This window comes from Molothrus aeneus, chromosome 1 (assembly GCF_037042795.1).
Source record: "Molothrus aeneus isolate 106 chromosome 1, BPBGC_Maene_1.0, whole genome shotgun sequence".
NCBI classification, from domain to species: Eukaryota; Metazoa; Chordata; class Aves; order Passeriformes; family Icteridae; genus Molothrus; species Molothrus aeneus.
The window spans coordinates 64,687,246-64,704,401 of NC_089646.1; the positions used below are offsets into that span (position 1 = coordinate 64,687,246).

General features: G+C 38.7%; 1 protein-coding gene across 1 annotated transcript in view; it reads left to right on the forward strand.

The window, feature by feature from the left end:
• Nucleotides 1–17,156, forward strand: part of CAP2 (cyclase associated actin cytoskeleton regulatory protein 2) — a 68,725-nt gene that overhangs the window by 40,237 nt on the left and 11,332 nt on the right. Inside the window, exons 5-7 of the mRNA XM_066558240.1 lie at nucleotides 5,088–5,231; nucleotides 5,458–5,543; nucleotides 7,288–7,393. Coding sequence (XP_066414337.1) covers nucleotides 5,088–5,231; nucleotides 5,458–5,543; nucleotides 7,288–7,393 — 336 coding nt within the window. The remainder of the gene's footprint in view (nucleotides 1–5,087; nucleotides 5,232–5,457; nucleotides 5,544–7,287; nucleotides 7,394–17,156) is intronic.

Genomic DNA, 17,156 nt, shown 5'->3' on the forward strand with positions numbered 1-17,156 from the left:
ATTAATGTAGTTAGGTAGGAGGAGAGGTTTGAACCCTGAAAATATCAGAATACTAGAGTATTAATGTAGTGATCTCAGAGAAAAATCTCACTTATGGTCTCTACAGCCAGTCAGAAAATAGTTGCAGAGAAAATATTGGATTTAGGTGGAGTAGGGTAAAAAAATTATTTTATATAAATTTAAATAAATAGGTTATTTCTCAGCCTAATCTGAACACTGATTCCATCCAGCCTGTGTATAAAGACTTAAAGAAAAACACATGCTTTCCTTAAACTGCATACCTACCAAAAAAAGTATGAAGTTAAAATCTTCTTTACATATTTTGAAAATACAAAAATTGGGAAATTACAGTTAATCAAAAACTATTTCAGTTCTAGAATCACAGCCACTCATAGCAGAAATGCATCTCACTGGTGATCTTATTCCTGTAGACACACCTTATACCTTGTATAAGGTATTTTTCTAGGCTCTCTTAACAGTAATGGCCAGCACCTCTAGAGTCCATTTCTTCACATCTATTAATATCTTCTAACATATAGTCATCTAGTATCTATTAACGTGTGCAAATAATTCCTCAGGGATATTTCTTTCCTCATTTACAGTAGAAGGAATCAAGTCTCAGCTGAGAGCAGATGCTGGTCTGTTAAATTGTTAGAACTGAGTGTGGTGGTTGCTATCCATGACGTCTTTCATCCCTTGAAAGGATGGGATGTGGGATGGGACTGTACTAGGCTGTTTGCAGAGATAATAGCTGTGTCTCTGTTAGTGTTTTAGCTCACTGTGGGACTGTATTTCTCCTTCAAATCAGCCCCATTTACTATGTTGTGTTTCACATTATAGCAGCCTAATGTGTACAAAGTGGGGATCTTTCTGATGAAATGGAAGATCCACTCCCAGGCAGCATCTAAACCACAATTTACAGCTAGTCCCAAATTGCACCCCCCCTCCCCCCTTTAAATGTATACTGTGAATGTTGGAGCCTCAGCACCAACTGTTTTGCTCTGCAGAACCATTCCTATTAGGCTGTACTGCTTGCCAACACATACAAAGACAGCTGATTCAGATCAACTCCATGTTTCAAACTTGCCCCTTAAAAATACAAAGCAAGTATGATGGAGATTTTATGTAAGTATGAAGGAGAAACTAACAGAACTGTACACCATGGAATAAAGGTTGTACTCACCCTGTTTGGGTTGCAAATGAGTAGAAGGAAGGGGCTGTTGATTCCAAGTTCTCTGAGTTTTCTTTTGCTGCTCCTACACCAGAGGTTGCCATGCCCTCATTTTGCATAACTTAAAAGGGTATTTGTTCTCTTGACATGTTTTTTTCATAATAGGTCAGGTTGATTCGAACACTGTAATAGTGAGGTCTGAATTGTGTTGCCACTCATCAACATAAAAATCCTTTGGTAAACAATCTCACCCCTCAAAACCATGTAAGATTAGCTTAAAAATACATAAGATCTTTCAAACTATAGTTTTTATTTACCTGCTGTGTTTTGTGCCTTTGTGATTCATGCTGGCAGGTTACTGGGCAACAGTGGTCCTGAGAAAATACCCATTTTCCCAAATTAAAGCTGAGATTTTCAAGTAATCACTGGCTCAAGCAGCCAAAATTTAGGCAAGCTATTCAGTTTAATGTGACTTTACAGGCAGATTTCAAACATCACAAAATCCAAAACTTTGGCCTTTCTGCTGAACTGAGTGTCCCTGTCCACCAGTCCTATTAAGCCTGTCACCTGAGGTATTTCTTGTATGGGTAATGCAGATAGGTGAAGGAGAAGAAAGTCTGTGTAGTGTGGTCTGTTGGAGTACCGGTATTCCAGGCCATTTTATGAGACTGGGCTGAGACTGTTAAGTCTCTGCAGCCAAAGCCTAAGGCAGTTCTTTTGCATGCTGGAACTTTTTGGAGTGTTTTGGCTAATCATGGCAACAGTCTTACTACTCTTGATTTTCTAATAAGAATTATAAAATATTATAAGTTGGCTGGTTGTCTAGTTATTTGTGTTTAAAGTGACAATCTGGTTTTAATCATTATTTTAAAAGGAAAAAAGGATACTGGGAATTACTTCTGATATTTGTCAGTTCTGCCCATGTTGCATTTTTAAGCATTTCAGCAAAACTGATATTATAATAGGAATGGTGTTTATAAAGAGACTCTTAAATTTCTGTTAAACAACTGTGCTGTGTCTTAAATGACAAGAAATTTTATCTAGCACATGCCAAAGGCATGCTGAAGATTTTTCCAACAGTTCTGATTCGTCTCCTGGAATTCCCTTGTCTTAGAGATACAATATAGACATTAATTTTTTAAGTCAGCTGTTTTAATATTCATTGCAATAAAAAGATTATTCTTCTAGAACCCTCAGCACAACTGTTTCTGCATTGTAAAGCCAAACAAGACTGATTACTGCCAGAATTAATGAGCCTTTCTATACCCATATGCCATATACAGTGTAATTGATCTGCAGTTTAATCACTAACTAAAAATTTAGAACTGAGACAGAACTCAATTCAGTGATTCCTTGCAGGCTGTGTTCCTGTGTCAAACCCTTACACAGAAACTTGGAAGACAAAAAGCTTCCACAAACACACATATTTTGTGCAGCCATTGCAGAACAGGATGAGTGCAGAGTGAAGGGGAGGCAGACTCTGCTGCTCTGCCAAGATCTCTCACGTGGGACAGAGCTGAGCAGAGCCTCAAGCCCACTCTGGTGTCACTGCAGTGCCAAGGGAATGATTACTTTGAGAAAGTTTCCCTAGCAATACGTATTTAATCTTTCAAACTTGCACAGGTTCTGTGAAATTAAATAAATCCACTACATTTTTATAAACATTTCTTATAAATATGTAATTATTGGATAGATTAAGTCCTGTGTTTTGAGGGACGGAATCTCTGTGCCACTGACAGATCCTCAGAAAAGTGGCTGAGAGCTTTTCTAGAAGGAATAGAAGAAGGTTTGGGTCATTGTGGGTCATTCAGAGAAATGTTTGACCCTAACTTTGCCTTCTTATCTTTAGAAATCAAAGTATTCTACAAAATAAAACCGCTATGTTAATGCCATTTTATATCTAGGAAATTGAAGCACAGAAAGCTAACCCAGCTTTACTGAAACCTGATGAAATTTGGTGGGAGAGCTGCAAAGAGAACCCCCATTTAAGGACTCCCACTTCAATGCACTATCCACAGAAATGTACTGCCTCCCAGTGCTGTCTAGATATACCAAGCATCTGTGGAGCTGTATTTTTAGGCCTGATATTCTCTTTGTCTGGAACTGGGCCATGAAGATTCACAGTAAGCTCAGGACTGTAAATATCCCTCAGACTTTATGGGAGGAAAACTGGCATAATATCAAAGCAGAACAAGCACTTTCTTAAATTTCAGTTTTGTTAACTACTGTCATACTTGAAAGATTTCCCTGAAAAATAAGAAAATACCCAAGAAAATACCAGCTGCAACATGTTGTAAACAAGCAAAAATTAGAAAGGACAATTTCTGCAGACTTTATCATGTTATGGCAACAACATCATGTTTTCAGAACTACAAATCATGGGGGTTTCAGGGCTTTTTCAGACTTAATGACTTGTGCTGGTCATTAGGTCATCAACAAAAAATCTTATAATTTCACAGTAATACTGTAAATATTTGTTTTCTCCCAACCCATTTTGTTGTAGGGAAGATCACATATGCCTATATATTTCTGATGCATAGGTCTTTCTCAAAATTGCTCTACCACTAAAATGTTCAGGCTCTGTAGGTAGATCAAAATACTTTTCAAAATGCACAACCTCTTTTTGACACATTTTTGAAGTGTCTTTGACCTGTGCTGATCCATAGCAAACATGCTTATTCTAAGCTGACATAGAATTCTCTAATGCTGAAATCTTCTGGAAAGGTGAAAAGAAAAACCTTAAGATGACAGAGATCAAGCAGGACATATGTGCCCATCATTTTTTGTGTGTCATGGCAGCATTAGTCCTCAAGATCATGAGGATTAGTTGTCTCCAGCAAGCACATCACAAATAGTCCTGGAAAAGGTGAGAAAAAAGGCAGAGTTCTGCTGCAATCCTGAGTGATTTCCAAGTGAAGTGCCAGGGAGGATCAGAATGGTGCACTGCCTTTGGTGGGACATTGTATGGGTTTGGGGAGCATACTTTTGCAATGTTATAGGGTTGCAAGGTACAGCAGTTGTTTTGCCTGTAAACTGATGAGTCCGTGTCCCTCAGTCTGCTGTTTTCTGAGTGGAAGAATTTTCCCCAGTGAATTAGTGCTCTAAATTAGTTTTTCTGAGACACTGGACCAGTGTGATTAGCATTCACTTTGCACAGGAAAGAGCTTGGATAGCTTCTGCATTCATTTTGCTTTTCTCCAGACACTAGTCCTTCCACTCAGCAGTCATTCCCATGGATACCATTCGTTTCTGATTAACCCAAGAGAACTTCCCCAAACCATGGCTTGCAGGCAGCAATTTCCCATGAAATCCTCCTGCATTGCTTGCAGCCAAAACATTAAAATGTATCAAGAAGGACAGGTAAAATTGATCTTGCCTACAGTGTATTACTTTCTCAGTCTTATTGCCAGATGATAACAGGCAACTAATAAGTAGTTTGTGTTTCTTGGGAAAAACAACTTGGTTAATAACATGAAAAACTCAAGAATCTGAAGAAGTTCCAGGGATATCAGATGAAAATGACAGTCATTCTGCTGACTCTGAGCTATGGGGTTGATGTGGGTCTTAGTCTGGGCAGCATGTGAAATGCTGCCAGTGCTGAGAACAATTTTTGCTACAACACATTATTAATACTTAATGTCTGTGCATTTTATCACTGCAACTGTAGGAGAGTAATTAAACTGTTGCTGTAATTTATGATGACCTTTCTTTATGGATGTTAAATCAGAAGGCAAGGAGGACAGTATTAAACTACTTGGTGCTTTTGGACCACCCACTGTTAACAGCAGTCTTTTTCTTTTTCTTTTTCTTTTTCTTTTTCTTTTTCTTTTTCTTTTTCTTTTTCTTTTTCTTTTTCTTTTTCTTTTTCTTTTTCTTTTTCTTTTTCTTTTTCCCCCTCTCCTCTTTTTTTTTGCAGAATGAGGTGGCAATGCTTCTCAAGCCAATATCAGAGAAGATTCAGGAAATCCAGAACTTCAGAGAAAGGAACAGAGGAAGTAAAATGTTCAACCACCTGTCAGCTGTCAGTGAGAGCATCCCTGCCCTTGGGTGGATAGCAGTGGTGAGTGACAAATGGTATGGTTGGGAGGGCTGTTAAGAAGCTTCTGGATGGTGCAGCCCAGGATAGTTCCAAATCTTGCAGTGCTCTGCAGTCTCATCTATATAGTTCTTCAGTCTACTACACCCAAGAAGGTAATAAACCTAGTATGTCAGGGGAGGTGTCTGACTAATGTTTTACTTCCTTTCTCCTTCTGTTGTTTCCTGCTACCATGGGGTGATGGTCCTAGTCTCCTAAACCAGGCCCTTATGTCAAGGAGATGAATGATGCTGCTACCTTTTATACTAACAGGGTATTAAAGGACTACAAGAACAGGTATGTTACCAAGCTCCAGTATGGACTAGCCAGAGAACAGAGCGTTAACCATACCAGTAGGGTTCACAGTGCTATCACGGGAAGTGTTTTGTAAACTAAAAAGCATTTGGTGAAACCTTCTTGCAGTAGCATAGTTTCCCCTCCTTACCTCTGACCTGCAGCATGCTGCAGTGAGAATGGCAGCAGCATTAGCAGTGCTGGCTTTCACCCTCTGCACATTTTAAGATTAGTTTTAATTTTTCTGGCATTCCAGCATCATGAGCTTATATGCAAATGCCTGTTTACATAGCAACGTGTGGCTAGCTGGCTGCTGTGCATCCTCCTCTCATTTGTGCTCTCATACTGTTGCTGTTCTTGCTCTTGGCTTGAAAATGTGTATTTAGGTGGAAGATATATACAGATTCAAATTCCATAGCTCCTGATTTGATTTTTCTCTGCACCACTTCACTATTCTTAAAGAGCACAAGGAATTCACAAAAAAAGTTCCATGAATGATATCTGTGAACTGATGGAGAAAGGGAAAAAAATTCAGGTCCTTCTTATGCCCTCTTTGAAAAGTCAAGTATAAATCCTGCTGACTTGATGCTTTTGAAGGCCAGATTTTGGCTCTTGATTTTCATATCCCAGTGAAGAACAGTATTTGCTATTGAATTTTTCCTCATTAGTGAGGAGAAGGTTTTAAGTATTAAAACCTTTCACATGTATTTATGTTTCTTGAATATGTAGAAATAGAAATTATATGCTATCTATAATATGTTATTTTTTATATATTATATGTTATATCTTATTCCTAAAGCCTGAGTTTACCTACTGAAGGTAGTAACTGATGCTGGGGTAACTGATGATTTTTACAGCATAGTATCAGTGTTTACACTGGAGAAAAAAAATGTCTCGTGTAATGGTATAAATGGAGTACATTATTTAGGTATTTAATTCTTCCTTTAATGAGGAATTATTTTCCTGTTTTTCACTGAATCAGACCACAATGTCTTTCAAAGTATGGAAGGCTTTCCCTTGACTTCAGTAGGCTTTGGATTAAACATGTTGAACCAGGTGCTCCGCATTATTAAGGATAAAATTCCAAAGGAAATAAATAGAAGGTAGACACACAAATCCTTGTAAGCAATCACTATTCACTAATAATTGGTTATAACTGGACTTCATATGGGCTTCATCTTACAAGCAGCTTTTCTCTTCATTATTTCCTGGTTTCATTTATGAGTCCCATTGAAGGACTAACGACAAAGATTCTAAAGCCAACTTTGACTTGTACTTTAAAAATTCTTCATGTATAAATATTTTAGTCTGATGACTGTAACATGACCCAGTATTGCCCTGGCCACATTTGAACATGGCAGCCAGAATATCTTACAGAATCCATGGGTATTTAATTTTCTAAAGTTCAGTACCCTGAAATTGTGTCTGGGTACCTGCTGTAAGGCTCAATGTGCCTTTAGTGCTTTTTCAGTTGACTTTGAGCCTTAGAAGAATGGTGACACACATTTCTAGCAGGAAGCACTCTCTGCTAGAGGCGTCCTTTGCTCTTGTTTGTCCTCTAGAAGGATCTAGAAGCTTTCCAATGTAGTAGCTTCAGTCTTTGCAGCACTGGGCTGGTTGTCTGCGTGCTAACTGATTTGTCCATGGCTTTTAGCCGGTCATTGGGTTTTACCTGCTTTAAGCAAGAGCAGCACTGCTCTCTGTTTTTAAATAAATTCACAGATAAATATTGCCTCTGTTTTTACAGTGACACACGCCATGTTGATTGGGTGAAGTCATATCTGAACATCTGGTCTGAGCTTCAAGCTTATATCAAAGAGCATCACACGACAGGTCTCACATGGAGTAAAACTGTAAGTACTCTTTCTTTCTTCAAGAAGAACCATAAAAAGCCAGTAACCTCTTTGTCTTCTAATGTGGGTCATTAGCTCAGGAAAAATAAATATCTATGCCAGGAACAGAAGTCATGGTCCATGGATTTCCCAGCCAAGCCAATAAATGTTTGACATATAGGTGGAGATGTTCAGGCCATTATGGTACATGTTTGGAGGAAGAGAAAATAATTACTCGGGATTATTATAGCCATAACCCTTAGCTGCAGATGGTAAAGAGAGACAGACACAGTTGTCCATGTCTGTAGAAGGCATGCAAAAAATTGAAGGACATGTCAGACCAAAGGAAAGGGAGGGGGCATGTCATGGAAAGAAGAAGGATGGTGGGAAGAATCTGAACAAAGAGAGAGATTTAATAACAGGGAAGACAAAGACAAGGGATACATAATTTTGTAGATTTATAGCTTTATAAAACTATTATTTTAGATATATAGAAATAGCTTCTGGAAACAGAGAGAGTAAATATAACTGCATACCTAATTATTTATGCTCCTTATATAACCTGCTTCTGTGTGTTACATATGAGATGGCAGCAATGAATATTTTTCTCTAAGAGAGGTATAAACATGAAAAATTAATTTTACGTTGGGTATAAATGTAAGAGTTTATGTCCACCATCTACATTGATACAGTGTTCTATTTTACTTTAATAATGTGCTCGTGTTTATCATCAGATTAGGAGAACTGCTGAAATGTATAAAAAATGCAATCATCCTGCTCTTTACTGATATCATCTCCTAAACCTACCATATACTTGCACATGCAGTCTTTCACACCAAATTTATAATTTCTTAGGTGTACACAAATATCATTATTTTTAATTTTAATATTCAGAGGACTAATACAGGCCACCATTTAGTTCTCAAAACAAACAGTTTTAAGAACTTGGGAACATAGGGAAGGGAAGTAGAACTTTCAGATTAATGGCCTTCCAATCCAAACCATTCTGTGATTCTATGAAGTGGAGCTTAACATGGAATAAGAGCTGCAACACCCTTCCTGTGAAGACAGGCTGAGAGAGTTGAGATTTTTTTCAGCCTGGAGAAGAGAAGGCTTCATAGAGACCTTTTTGTAACATTGCAATATATAAAGTGGGCTTGTGAGAAAGACTGGGAAAGACATCACCAAGGCTTGTAATGACAGGACAGAGGGCAGTAGTTTTAAATTGAAAGATTGAATATAAGGAAGAAATTTTTTATTTTGAGGGTGATGAGACACTGGAACAGGTTGCCCAGAGAAGCTGTAGATGCCCCATCCCTGGAAGTGTTCAAGGCCAGGTTGGGTGGGACTCTGATCAACGTGGTCTATGAAAGGTGTCCCTGCCCATGTCAGGGGGTTGGAACTGGATGATCTTCAAGGTCCCTTCCAGCCAAACATTCCCTTGATTCTATGGTACCTGGAAACGTTGTTTTCTCTCTCCCTCAATGGAGGTTATAACCATGTGAGGAGAATGTAAGTTACTTGTGCTCAGCAACAGGCTGCAGCTTTCCCTTCATAGCCTTCATGAGGCATTGTACAAGGCCTTTCAGTTCTCAAGTATTTGAGTGCAGGTTCAAACATGGGAGAGAACTGTGATCTGCACGTACATCTTAGTCTGAAGCAATGCAAAAATGTTTGAACAGGATAAATTAGAAGACTGTAATTATTAGCTACGTTGTAAGTTTCTGTAGCAAAAAAGTTAAATACTAACCATGATTCCTTTATTTAGTACAGAATTTCACACTTGGTGCATCCTATTCTGTTATGATCAGTGAACGTGAGAAGACCTAATGATTGCTAAATTATTATTACAAAAGGAAAAGGAATTGTAGTACCCCATTAGCTGAATTAGCCTGAGAATCTGGGACATAATTCATTCTGTTAATACAGAAAAGGAATAATCGTCACCTTTAATAGAACTTCACAAATATGGAAATAGTGTTATAAGGTAAAGGCTTGTTAGAGCCATTTGGTCAAACAGGAGGAGCTCTCAGTGCTGGTGAGTACTGGTTGTCTTACTCAGAAGGGTAGCTGTTGCAGATTAAGTTTGATTGGTCCTAAAACCAGTACCTCGGCCATTGTGTCTTTATATTTCTCTGTCTTCAGCTGTCCAAGAAATTGCTGAAATCTAGGTGCGACTTGTTTATTTATATTAAGCATCGTTTCCTGCCAACAGTGCTCATTCCATCATGAGTGATGAGCCCATCACTGCATGTGAAGTACTGATTTCACTTCACTTTGGATATCACTCATATCTGGAAGTTGTCTTGGAAGTATGCTTCATTTAAATTATCCTTTATGTAATACAAGTCTCAAAGATTAAATTGCAGACTCATTTTTATGGATGTATATATTTTTTAAGTTTTACCAAATGTGTATGTAAGAAAATTAGAATCCAGTAAGTTAGCAGGTTGTTTAAATCGCTTAAATGTTATTTAAATATTTCTATGAAGCTTGGTAACAAATACATTCCAGAAAGTAACGAGCTGCTCAAGTGATAATTTCATTTTTGTTATACATTTTAAAGTGAGGAAGGAAGTCACAGATTCACATTGTGTGAAGTTAAGCATAAAGGTCTGCAGAAGCAGGGTCTAGACAAAAAATGTGATATGTAAAAAGGCTGTAGATATATTCCAGACACAGTTGTTAATCATTGCACACAGCACCTTCCACTTACATGCATAAAAGGAAAAAAGGAAAAAGCATTAGTTTGGCAAGGCGTTAACAAAGTGGAACGTTTATGAGAGGCAGACATTGGTGTAAAAAAGGTATTTTATTATAGAGGGGGAGAGAAAGAGAGAAATGTCTTGGGGCATGTAAGTACAGATTTCAAAGTCTATTATACCAATAATTTACCCTTCATATCTGCAGAAGTCAACAAAGCAATGCATGAAGTTTCTATAAAAAGCTCTTAAGTAGCACATTTGGATATTTCTAACGAGAGTGAAGAGTCAGGAAGAATATTAACTACTTCTTCTCTCCCAGCTGTATTGTCAATGCTTGAACTCCAACAACCCCAGGAGCATAAGCCTAGATCAGAGGATTTCCTATGCTTGGGTTTCCAAAAAGGGGACAGGATTTTTGAGTTGGTGCTTGGCCCACTAAGCTATACTGTGGTGTGCACATTTGTGTGCATGCAATATCCCAAAGCTGTGCCATTTCCAGCCCCCCATACCCTTCCATCAAGCTGCACAGGGCAGCTGCAGCCAGCCTTGGAACAGATCACTAGTACACACAGGAAAGTGTTCCTGGCTCTGGCAGCAGGCACACAGGCAGACACTTCAGAGGAAAGAGAAAGAAATGTCTTAATAAATTAGAAGACAGACACAAAAACTGGTGCAAAGGATTGAAATAATGTTCAAGCAGTCACTTCTGACAATAACACTTATCTCTATCTGCTTTATAAAAAGTTTGTGATAAAAACAGATGTTCATGGATTTTTGGATCTAACACAGTTCTGTCTTACTTTGGTTGTGCCAAGTTGTGTGACAATATTTTACTTATTAAGGGCACTCTATTGAAATGTGTGCCTGTGTGAGGAGAAAGCCAAGGAAATAGTGAAGAATGTAGTGTATTCAAGAATACACATAGAAGGAAATAGTGTAGTTAAGGACCTTTAGACTTCTGTGCATCTGAACCTGTTTTGCTCCTCGTGGGGAGTGGTGGTACAGAACCAGACTGGACTGTGTAAGCTGGCATTTCAAGGCATGATGGATATGGTTAGGATATTTGATGGTACTGTGCTCACAGAACAAAAGTACGTATCTAATGTATGTTTGTGAGCAGGATTGTCCCAGAGAGTAAAAAGTTCCATGTATTTTCAACATAATCTGAAATAGTCATTTTCATTCATTGATTGTGCCTGTGGCAGAGAAAATATGCTTGTCAGTGCAAGTCAGATGGATCTACAATATTTCCTTAAAAGTGTAATTTTGTAGTTTGTTATCTTGGATGTAAAGTGTCCTTCTGCCTCCTACACCTTGTGCTGAGTGGCCATTCACTATACTCACTACATCTCAATTTAGCTATCTTGGCAATGGGGACAATAAGCAATTACCAGCCTAATGGAGATTTGTTTTAATTTGCTACCAGATATGACATTCTTAGATGTCAGTGAGTCTTTGGAAAAAGCTGTTGTTACACTGAAATATTTTAAGTGCCCAGGGTAGCATGCAGTAATTGTCATTTTTGCTTGCTACAGCTTTCTGTTTTTAATAAGCAATCCACAGCTGTAATGGTGACCTGTCCTTTTTCACAAGAATGCCTAATGAAAAGTTTGTTTGATGCAAGGCCTGTGTGAGTAATCTGGGGGAAGTGAATCTTCAGCTCCTATTTCTGTAGGTTAACCTTGCAGCAAGAAAACAACCAGTAATAATAAGAGACTGCTGTAGTTTTCCATATATCAAATAATATTTAAGACACAAATCTTGCTCAAAGATAATTGTCTTGAATGTTTCAGTTGCAGGTGGATCTGTACTTAACATTTTCTTCTTTGTATACAATTGTAATTTAGGATAGATTTTACCAGCAGAATACAGAATTTCACTCAAGTGATAAGTGAAATCCTCTCTCCCTTTACAAATCAAAACAACTTAGGATGAAGTCTGCACATCTTTAAAAGCAGTTGAGATTTATTTAAATCCTGTTACCATTGAAGCCAGTATCTTCAAGTATTTTTTTCCCCTAAAATAGCATTTTTAAAAACATTTATTACTCCTTAGATAGTACTCTAAAAACATTCTTTAAAAGCTGAAAATCTCCACAAGCTCCACACCAAGAAGTACCATCATAATTCCTACATTAGCCATATTGAGTGCAATTATCCTAGTCTCAGTGCAGACTTGGGCATTTTATTCTAGTCTAAAATAATTACCTCCAGACATTTTCTTATAAATTGGCCCTGCCTTTCTCCTGTTCTATCAAAACATTTTCCTGTAATACATCATCTCTATACATATTGATGTGAACAAGCTGCAGAAGACCAACTTCTGCAGGCAAAAGCCTCCTATTATCTGTCCAGTATCTCTTCTGTGCTGTGTTTAGTTTGACCTACTTATCAAGCAGCCATCATCTGAGCCACTTCACTAAAGCTAAAGGTCAAAACTGTAGTGCCAAATTCCAGCCACAGCCAGGACTGCAATCCCAGAGGCCTTATTCAGAGAGAAGGAAGGGCAGCACAGATATACCAATTTAGATGCCTGTATCTCGGAGAAGATGTAGACATTTCCACAGTGCTCAGTTTTTCTCAGTAATAGCTTTTTCTCTCCTTTTCTGTATACCTTCCATTCCTTTCTCTACCCTTCCCTATTCCCTTTTTTTTTTTTTGTTGAAAAAAATGCATCCTTTAGTTGTAAGTGTTTCTTTCTCAAAATAGGCAGTGTTCTGGTTTTTGGTGCAGGGTCAATTAAAAAACTGGCTATCCTGGCACCTCTACAATAGTTGCCTTTTTGGTGGAGACTGCCTCAATCACATCCCTGTCCCTTTGAAAGAAAGTATTTTTACTCTCTTATTCCAACAGTGGGTGAAAATATTTGTCTTTACTGTATATCAATTGTATTCTCTAACTTGGAACAAGCACCATTCAGACATGTTAGGGAAAAAACTGGGCGAGGCCTGCAGCCTAGTTCCAGTGGAAAAGGGAAAGGAAATACAAAATTGAAAGCGTGGAAGAGAGAAAAGGAAAGGTATATCTTTTAAAACTTCACTATCTTGCTAAAGGGATTGGTCTTTTTTTAAACCAAAATTTTCTATAAGTAAAAGATGGTTGAATTTGCCTGTTGGAGCACATTACGTGTTGGCAATTACATTATCATACAGTTCTCAAATGATTTAGAGAGAGCATAGCTGTATAAAACTTTTCTGGTTGGGTAACTCTGAAGATGTGAGCATCATTTTAAATCCTGAACAGATGATGAATGGCAAAAGTATATTACAGGGGGCTGCAAAGCTTGAAAACTCTGCAGATAAATAATTCTGCTGAGACTCAGTAACAAGAAAAGAACGGAGCCGGGTTTTTCTTGCTTTGTGTTTTAACTGACAAAGATTACAGGCCCTGTAAGTCAGCTGTTTCATCCAGTAAATTGCAGCTCTCTAGGCAGCATAACTCCTTGCAGACAGGTGGCTTAAATAGAGTAGGTAATAGAACTGTTGTGCTAAGCTACTTTTACACAAAAAACACCTTAACAAGAGCTCTGTGCCTCTGAGTCACAGTCCACCTGTTCCCAGAGGTTGATATGTGATATTTTGAGCTTCACAATTCTTGTCTTTGGCTGTGCATATGTATGAAAAGAACAATACAGAATGCCGTAATAATTTTAGGTGTGAAACTAGGATTACTATAAAGGGGGAGAAAACAGTGATATTCTTCCTTTTTTGGGGGGGAAGAATGTATTCCCCATTAGGATTCCTGTTTGTCTGCTGCCATGAAAAGAAGGCTTTTCAATAAATTAAGGGAGGAATTTCATGACCTCTCTCTAAGCCACCTGTTGCTAGAGCTGCAAATAGATACTTACCTCTTAATAGGAATGACCAACAAAATAGGTACTGTATATCATACACATGCATGTATCATTTATTTAAATGCATTATATAGATGCTTATAATCTTCTGGCTCTGAGTAAACTCAACCATTGCAGCTACAAGAAATGAATTGTTCAGATGCTCCCCAGCCCGTTCCCAGCACAAGAACTTTGTTGCCCTCAGTGTCCATGCAGCACTGTGTCAGCCAAAAGCTGGATAAACACAGAGGAACACTGCGGGTGTTTGTACAGGGTCTGGCACGTAAGCCCCTCATATCCCCAGAGATAGGAGCCTCTGACTGGGGCTCCTTGCTGCTGCACTTCTACAAATATAGTAACAGTGACATGGAAGGCTAACCCAGGGAGCTGTTCATTAAGAATAGCTCAGGAAATAGTAACATCTGTGATAAGACATAAAAAGAAATTCTTACTGTCTCTCGTAGCTGGGCTCAGACCTGAAGACACATCAAGCTGCATATGGCCACTGAAAATTAGTGACAGTATGGCATCGAGAGCACTTGTGCTATATCTGAACAGCATTTTATTTCTCTCACAAGATTGCTTTGCCCTGTGCTCCGGGGGAAGGAAGCCTTTAGGAGAAATGTGCTTAAGAAGGCCCAGCTTCTCAAAAGCAAACGGCATCACTCAGCTCTGCTGTAATTTCAAGAGAATTAAATGAGAATTTCAACCAGGCAGCTATCTCAACATAAACAATCATTTATTTCTTCCAGCAAGGCAGTTAGGTGAGAAAAAGAAGTGTACCTCACCCTTCTGCCAGTTGTACAAGATGATACTTTGAGTCTGTACCACAATCCTGCAAACCTGCACAGTGAAATTTATCAGACCCAGCAATGTGAGCAGCATCAGACACTGTTGCTAAAGGAAGCTTCTCTGCCACAGTCAATGGGAGGCCCTTGGGCCTCTCTGCAGATGGCTTGGGGCTATCCAGCAAGGAGCAAACCCTGATTCATTCCTGTCACCCCATTTAGAGCATGGGTGGAAGCTGAAGACAGCCCTGGGGGGAAATTTCTGAAATGTTTTATCCCCTATAGAGCTCTTAGTACATGGCCACAGGGCCTGCATCTCCTGTTCCTGATAGGACCTTACTCAGGGAATTACATTTTCCTCCATTTCAAAAAGCTCCAGGAGCACATTTCAAAGTACTCAAGTTCACTATGATGCAAAGGTACCAGGTTATAAGTTACAGCTTACTTTTGTGTTATATTTTCACACAGTAAGGATGACTCTATCTGTTGCCCCCTGCTAATTCCCACTAGGGGCGTATTTGTAAATGATGGAAAAATGACCACACAAACATGTTAATAGGAGCAGTCAGCAATCAGTGTAACTTGATGTGTGTATGCAGACACCACAGCACTGAGAGCAGCAGCTGTTGCTGAGGCAAACAGCTGAAATAAAAGAGGAAGAAAGGCAGCTTGCAAACAACCGCCTTCACTGGTCCAAATGGCTCCTAATACTTTTTATGTAAAGACACACTGTTGTTAACATCTGCGTGAAGTTAATCTGAAGAGTTGTTTGCAAATAGCAAAGCTGCTAAGCACCTGCTGCTTTAGGATAGATGAACTTTTGTGGGCATGTAACATGCTATTTTATTCCCAGCAGCTCTCACAAACACCACCCTATACAGAACAGAAATGAATGGACTTTGTGAAGGGAACTTCTGTTGAAATTGGATAGGACTATACACAAGTATTACCAGATACCAGAACAGTTTAAGAGCCTGGTTCAGAAGTATTCTAGAGCCTGAAGGATGTAAGTTGTCTTAGAAGAGGAACTAAAGTAATTGTCAATGACTGAGGTTGGTAACTTGGAGGTTCATTTATTAATAGATGTCAAAATGAATTAAAAAAAAAAAAACAACTGGAAAACCTACTTCACTTGGCTGATTTTTAAGTTGCCCTTTACATCAGTGTGTCTGAGTGCAGCACAGGTCCCATCTTCCTGGCATGCAGGGAATGCAAGAAGTGAAATGCGTATTCTATGTTTCCAGTTCACTTTTGCGCTTTCTGCCCCCTTTTGAGAGTTTCCCTGAGCCACTCTCCCACAAAGAATTTCACCTCATATGAATTTTTATTTGATTTCAGTTAGGTACGTTAAAATGGCAAGGAAAAGAAGACTGTAGCCAGAGTTAGACTGTACCATTCTTCCCAGCAGGTCTGTGCACCTTCTCATTAGTGAGACTTGTCGGTCTTTTCCAGGCCATTTTATTTCAATGGGAGATTGTCCTACTGGAGTCCATGTTGTAAGATGGGAGATCTACAGTGGAGCAGTTAAACCATGTACTTTGGAGACCTTTTTTTCCTGTGATTTCTCTTTCAATTTTGCCTGGCCTAATTTATGATTGAAATTGTTTGCAGTTTCCAGAATGACCCTAGATATTGAAAATAGCATGCTACGATATCAGTTAGCTTGTGTAGCTGTAACTCAGGTCTTAAACTAGACAAGATTTGCCATGCAGGAGAAAAGCTAACAACCAGGGTTCAGTCTGTCTTTTATTTCTATGACTGCACAAAATAAAGGAGTGGGAAGGGTGACAGAACCTCAGGTGTCTTTACCTTGTGATAGCTTCTATGTTCTTAATTAGATCTAACTCAAAATCTTTTGTGCTCAGTGGAGATAACCACTGACTTTGGTAGAGGGACCAGGCTTGTAAAGGAAAGAAGAGGCAGATGAGCAGCATGAGTGCAATGAATACATTTTTTTCTTACTTTTGAAATCCACTTAAAAGGACTAGAATGTCTTAGCTGCTCAGGTCAAGAATTGAGATTTTTGAGTAGACTTGTTTTTTCATCAGTACTCCACTAAAAGGAAAAAAGCTCCTAGTTTCCCAGATCCTTTCCTACCTCCTCTGTTCCTTGAAAATAAATATAACAATCTCCAGTCATACAAAACCATGTCCAAACTTAACTGATGTATTTAAAATCCCTCCTTTTATCTGTACTTTGACAAGGAAGTTCTATCAGAGTTCTGAGACAGAGATGACCTCCTTCCACAGATAAACCCTCCTAAGTTTTAGTTCTGTCTCATTACATGGATATTCCCATACTTCAGTTGCCATTTGGGAAACTGCCTTTGATACACTACTCAGCAGAATTATTTTAGCCCAGAGTGTCTTGCATTGGTCTGTGATGGCCTTGAGTTTGACACTTGAAGCAAAGACACTGCCAGAGTGACCTACCACTCTGTGTTATATGCAGAATACCCAG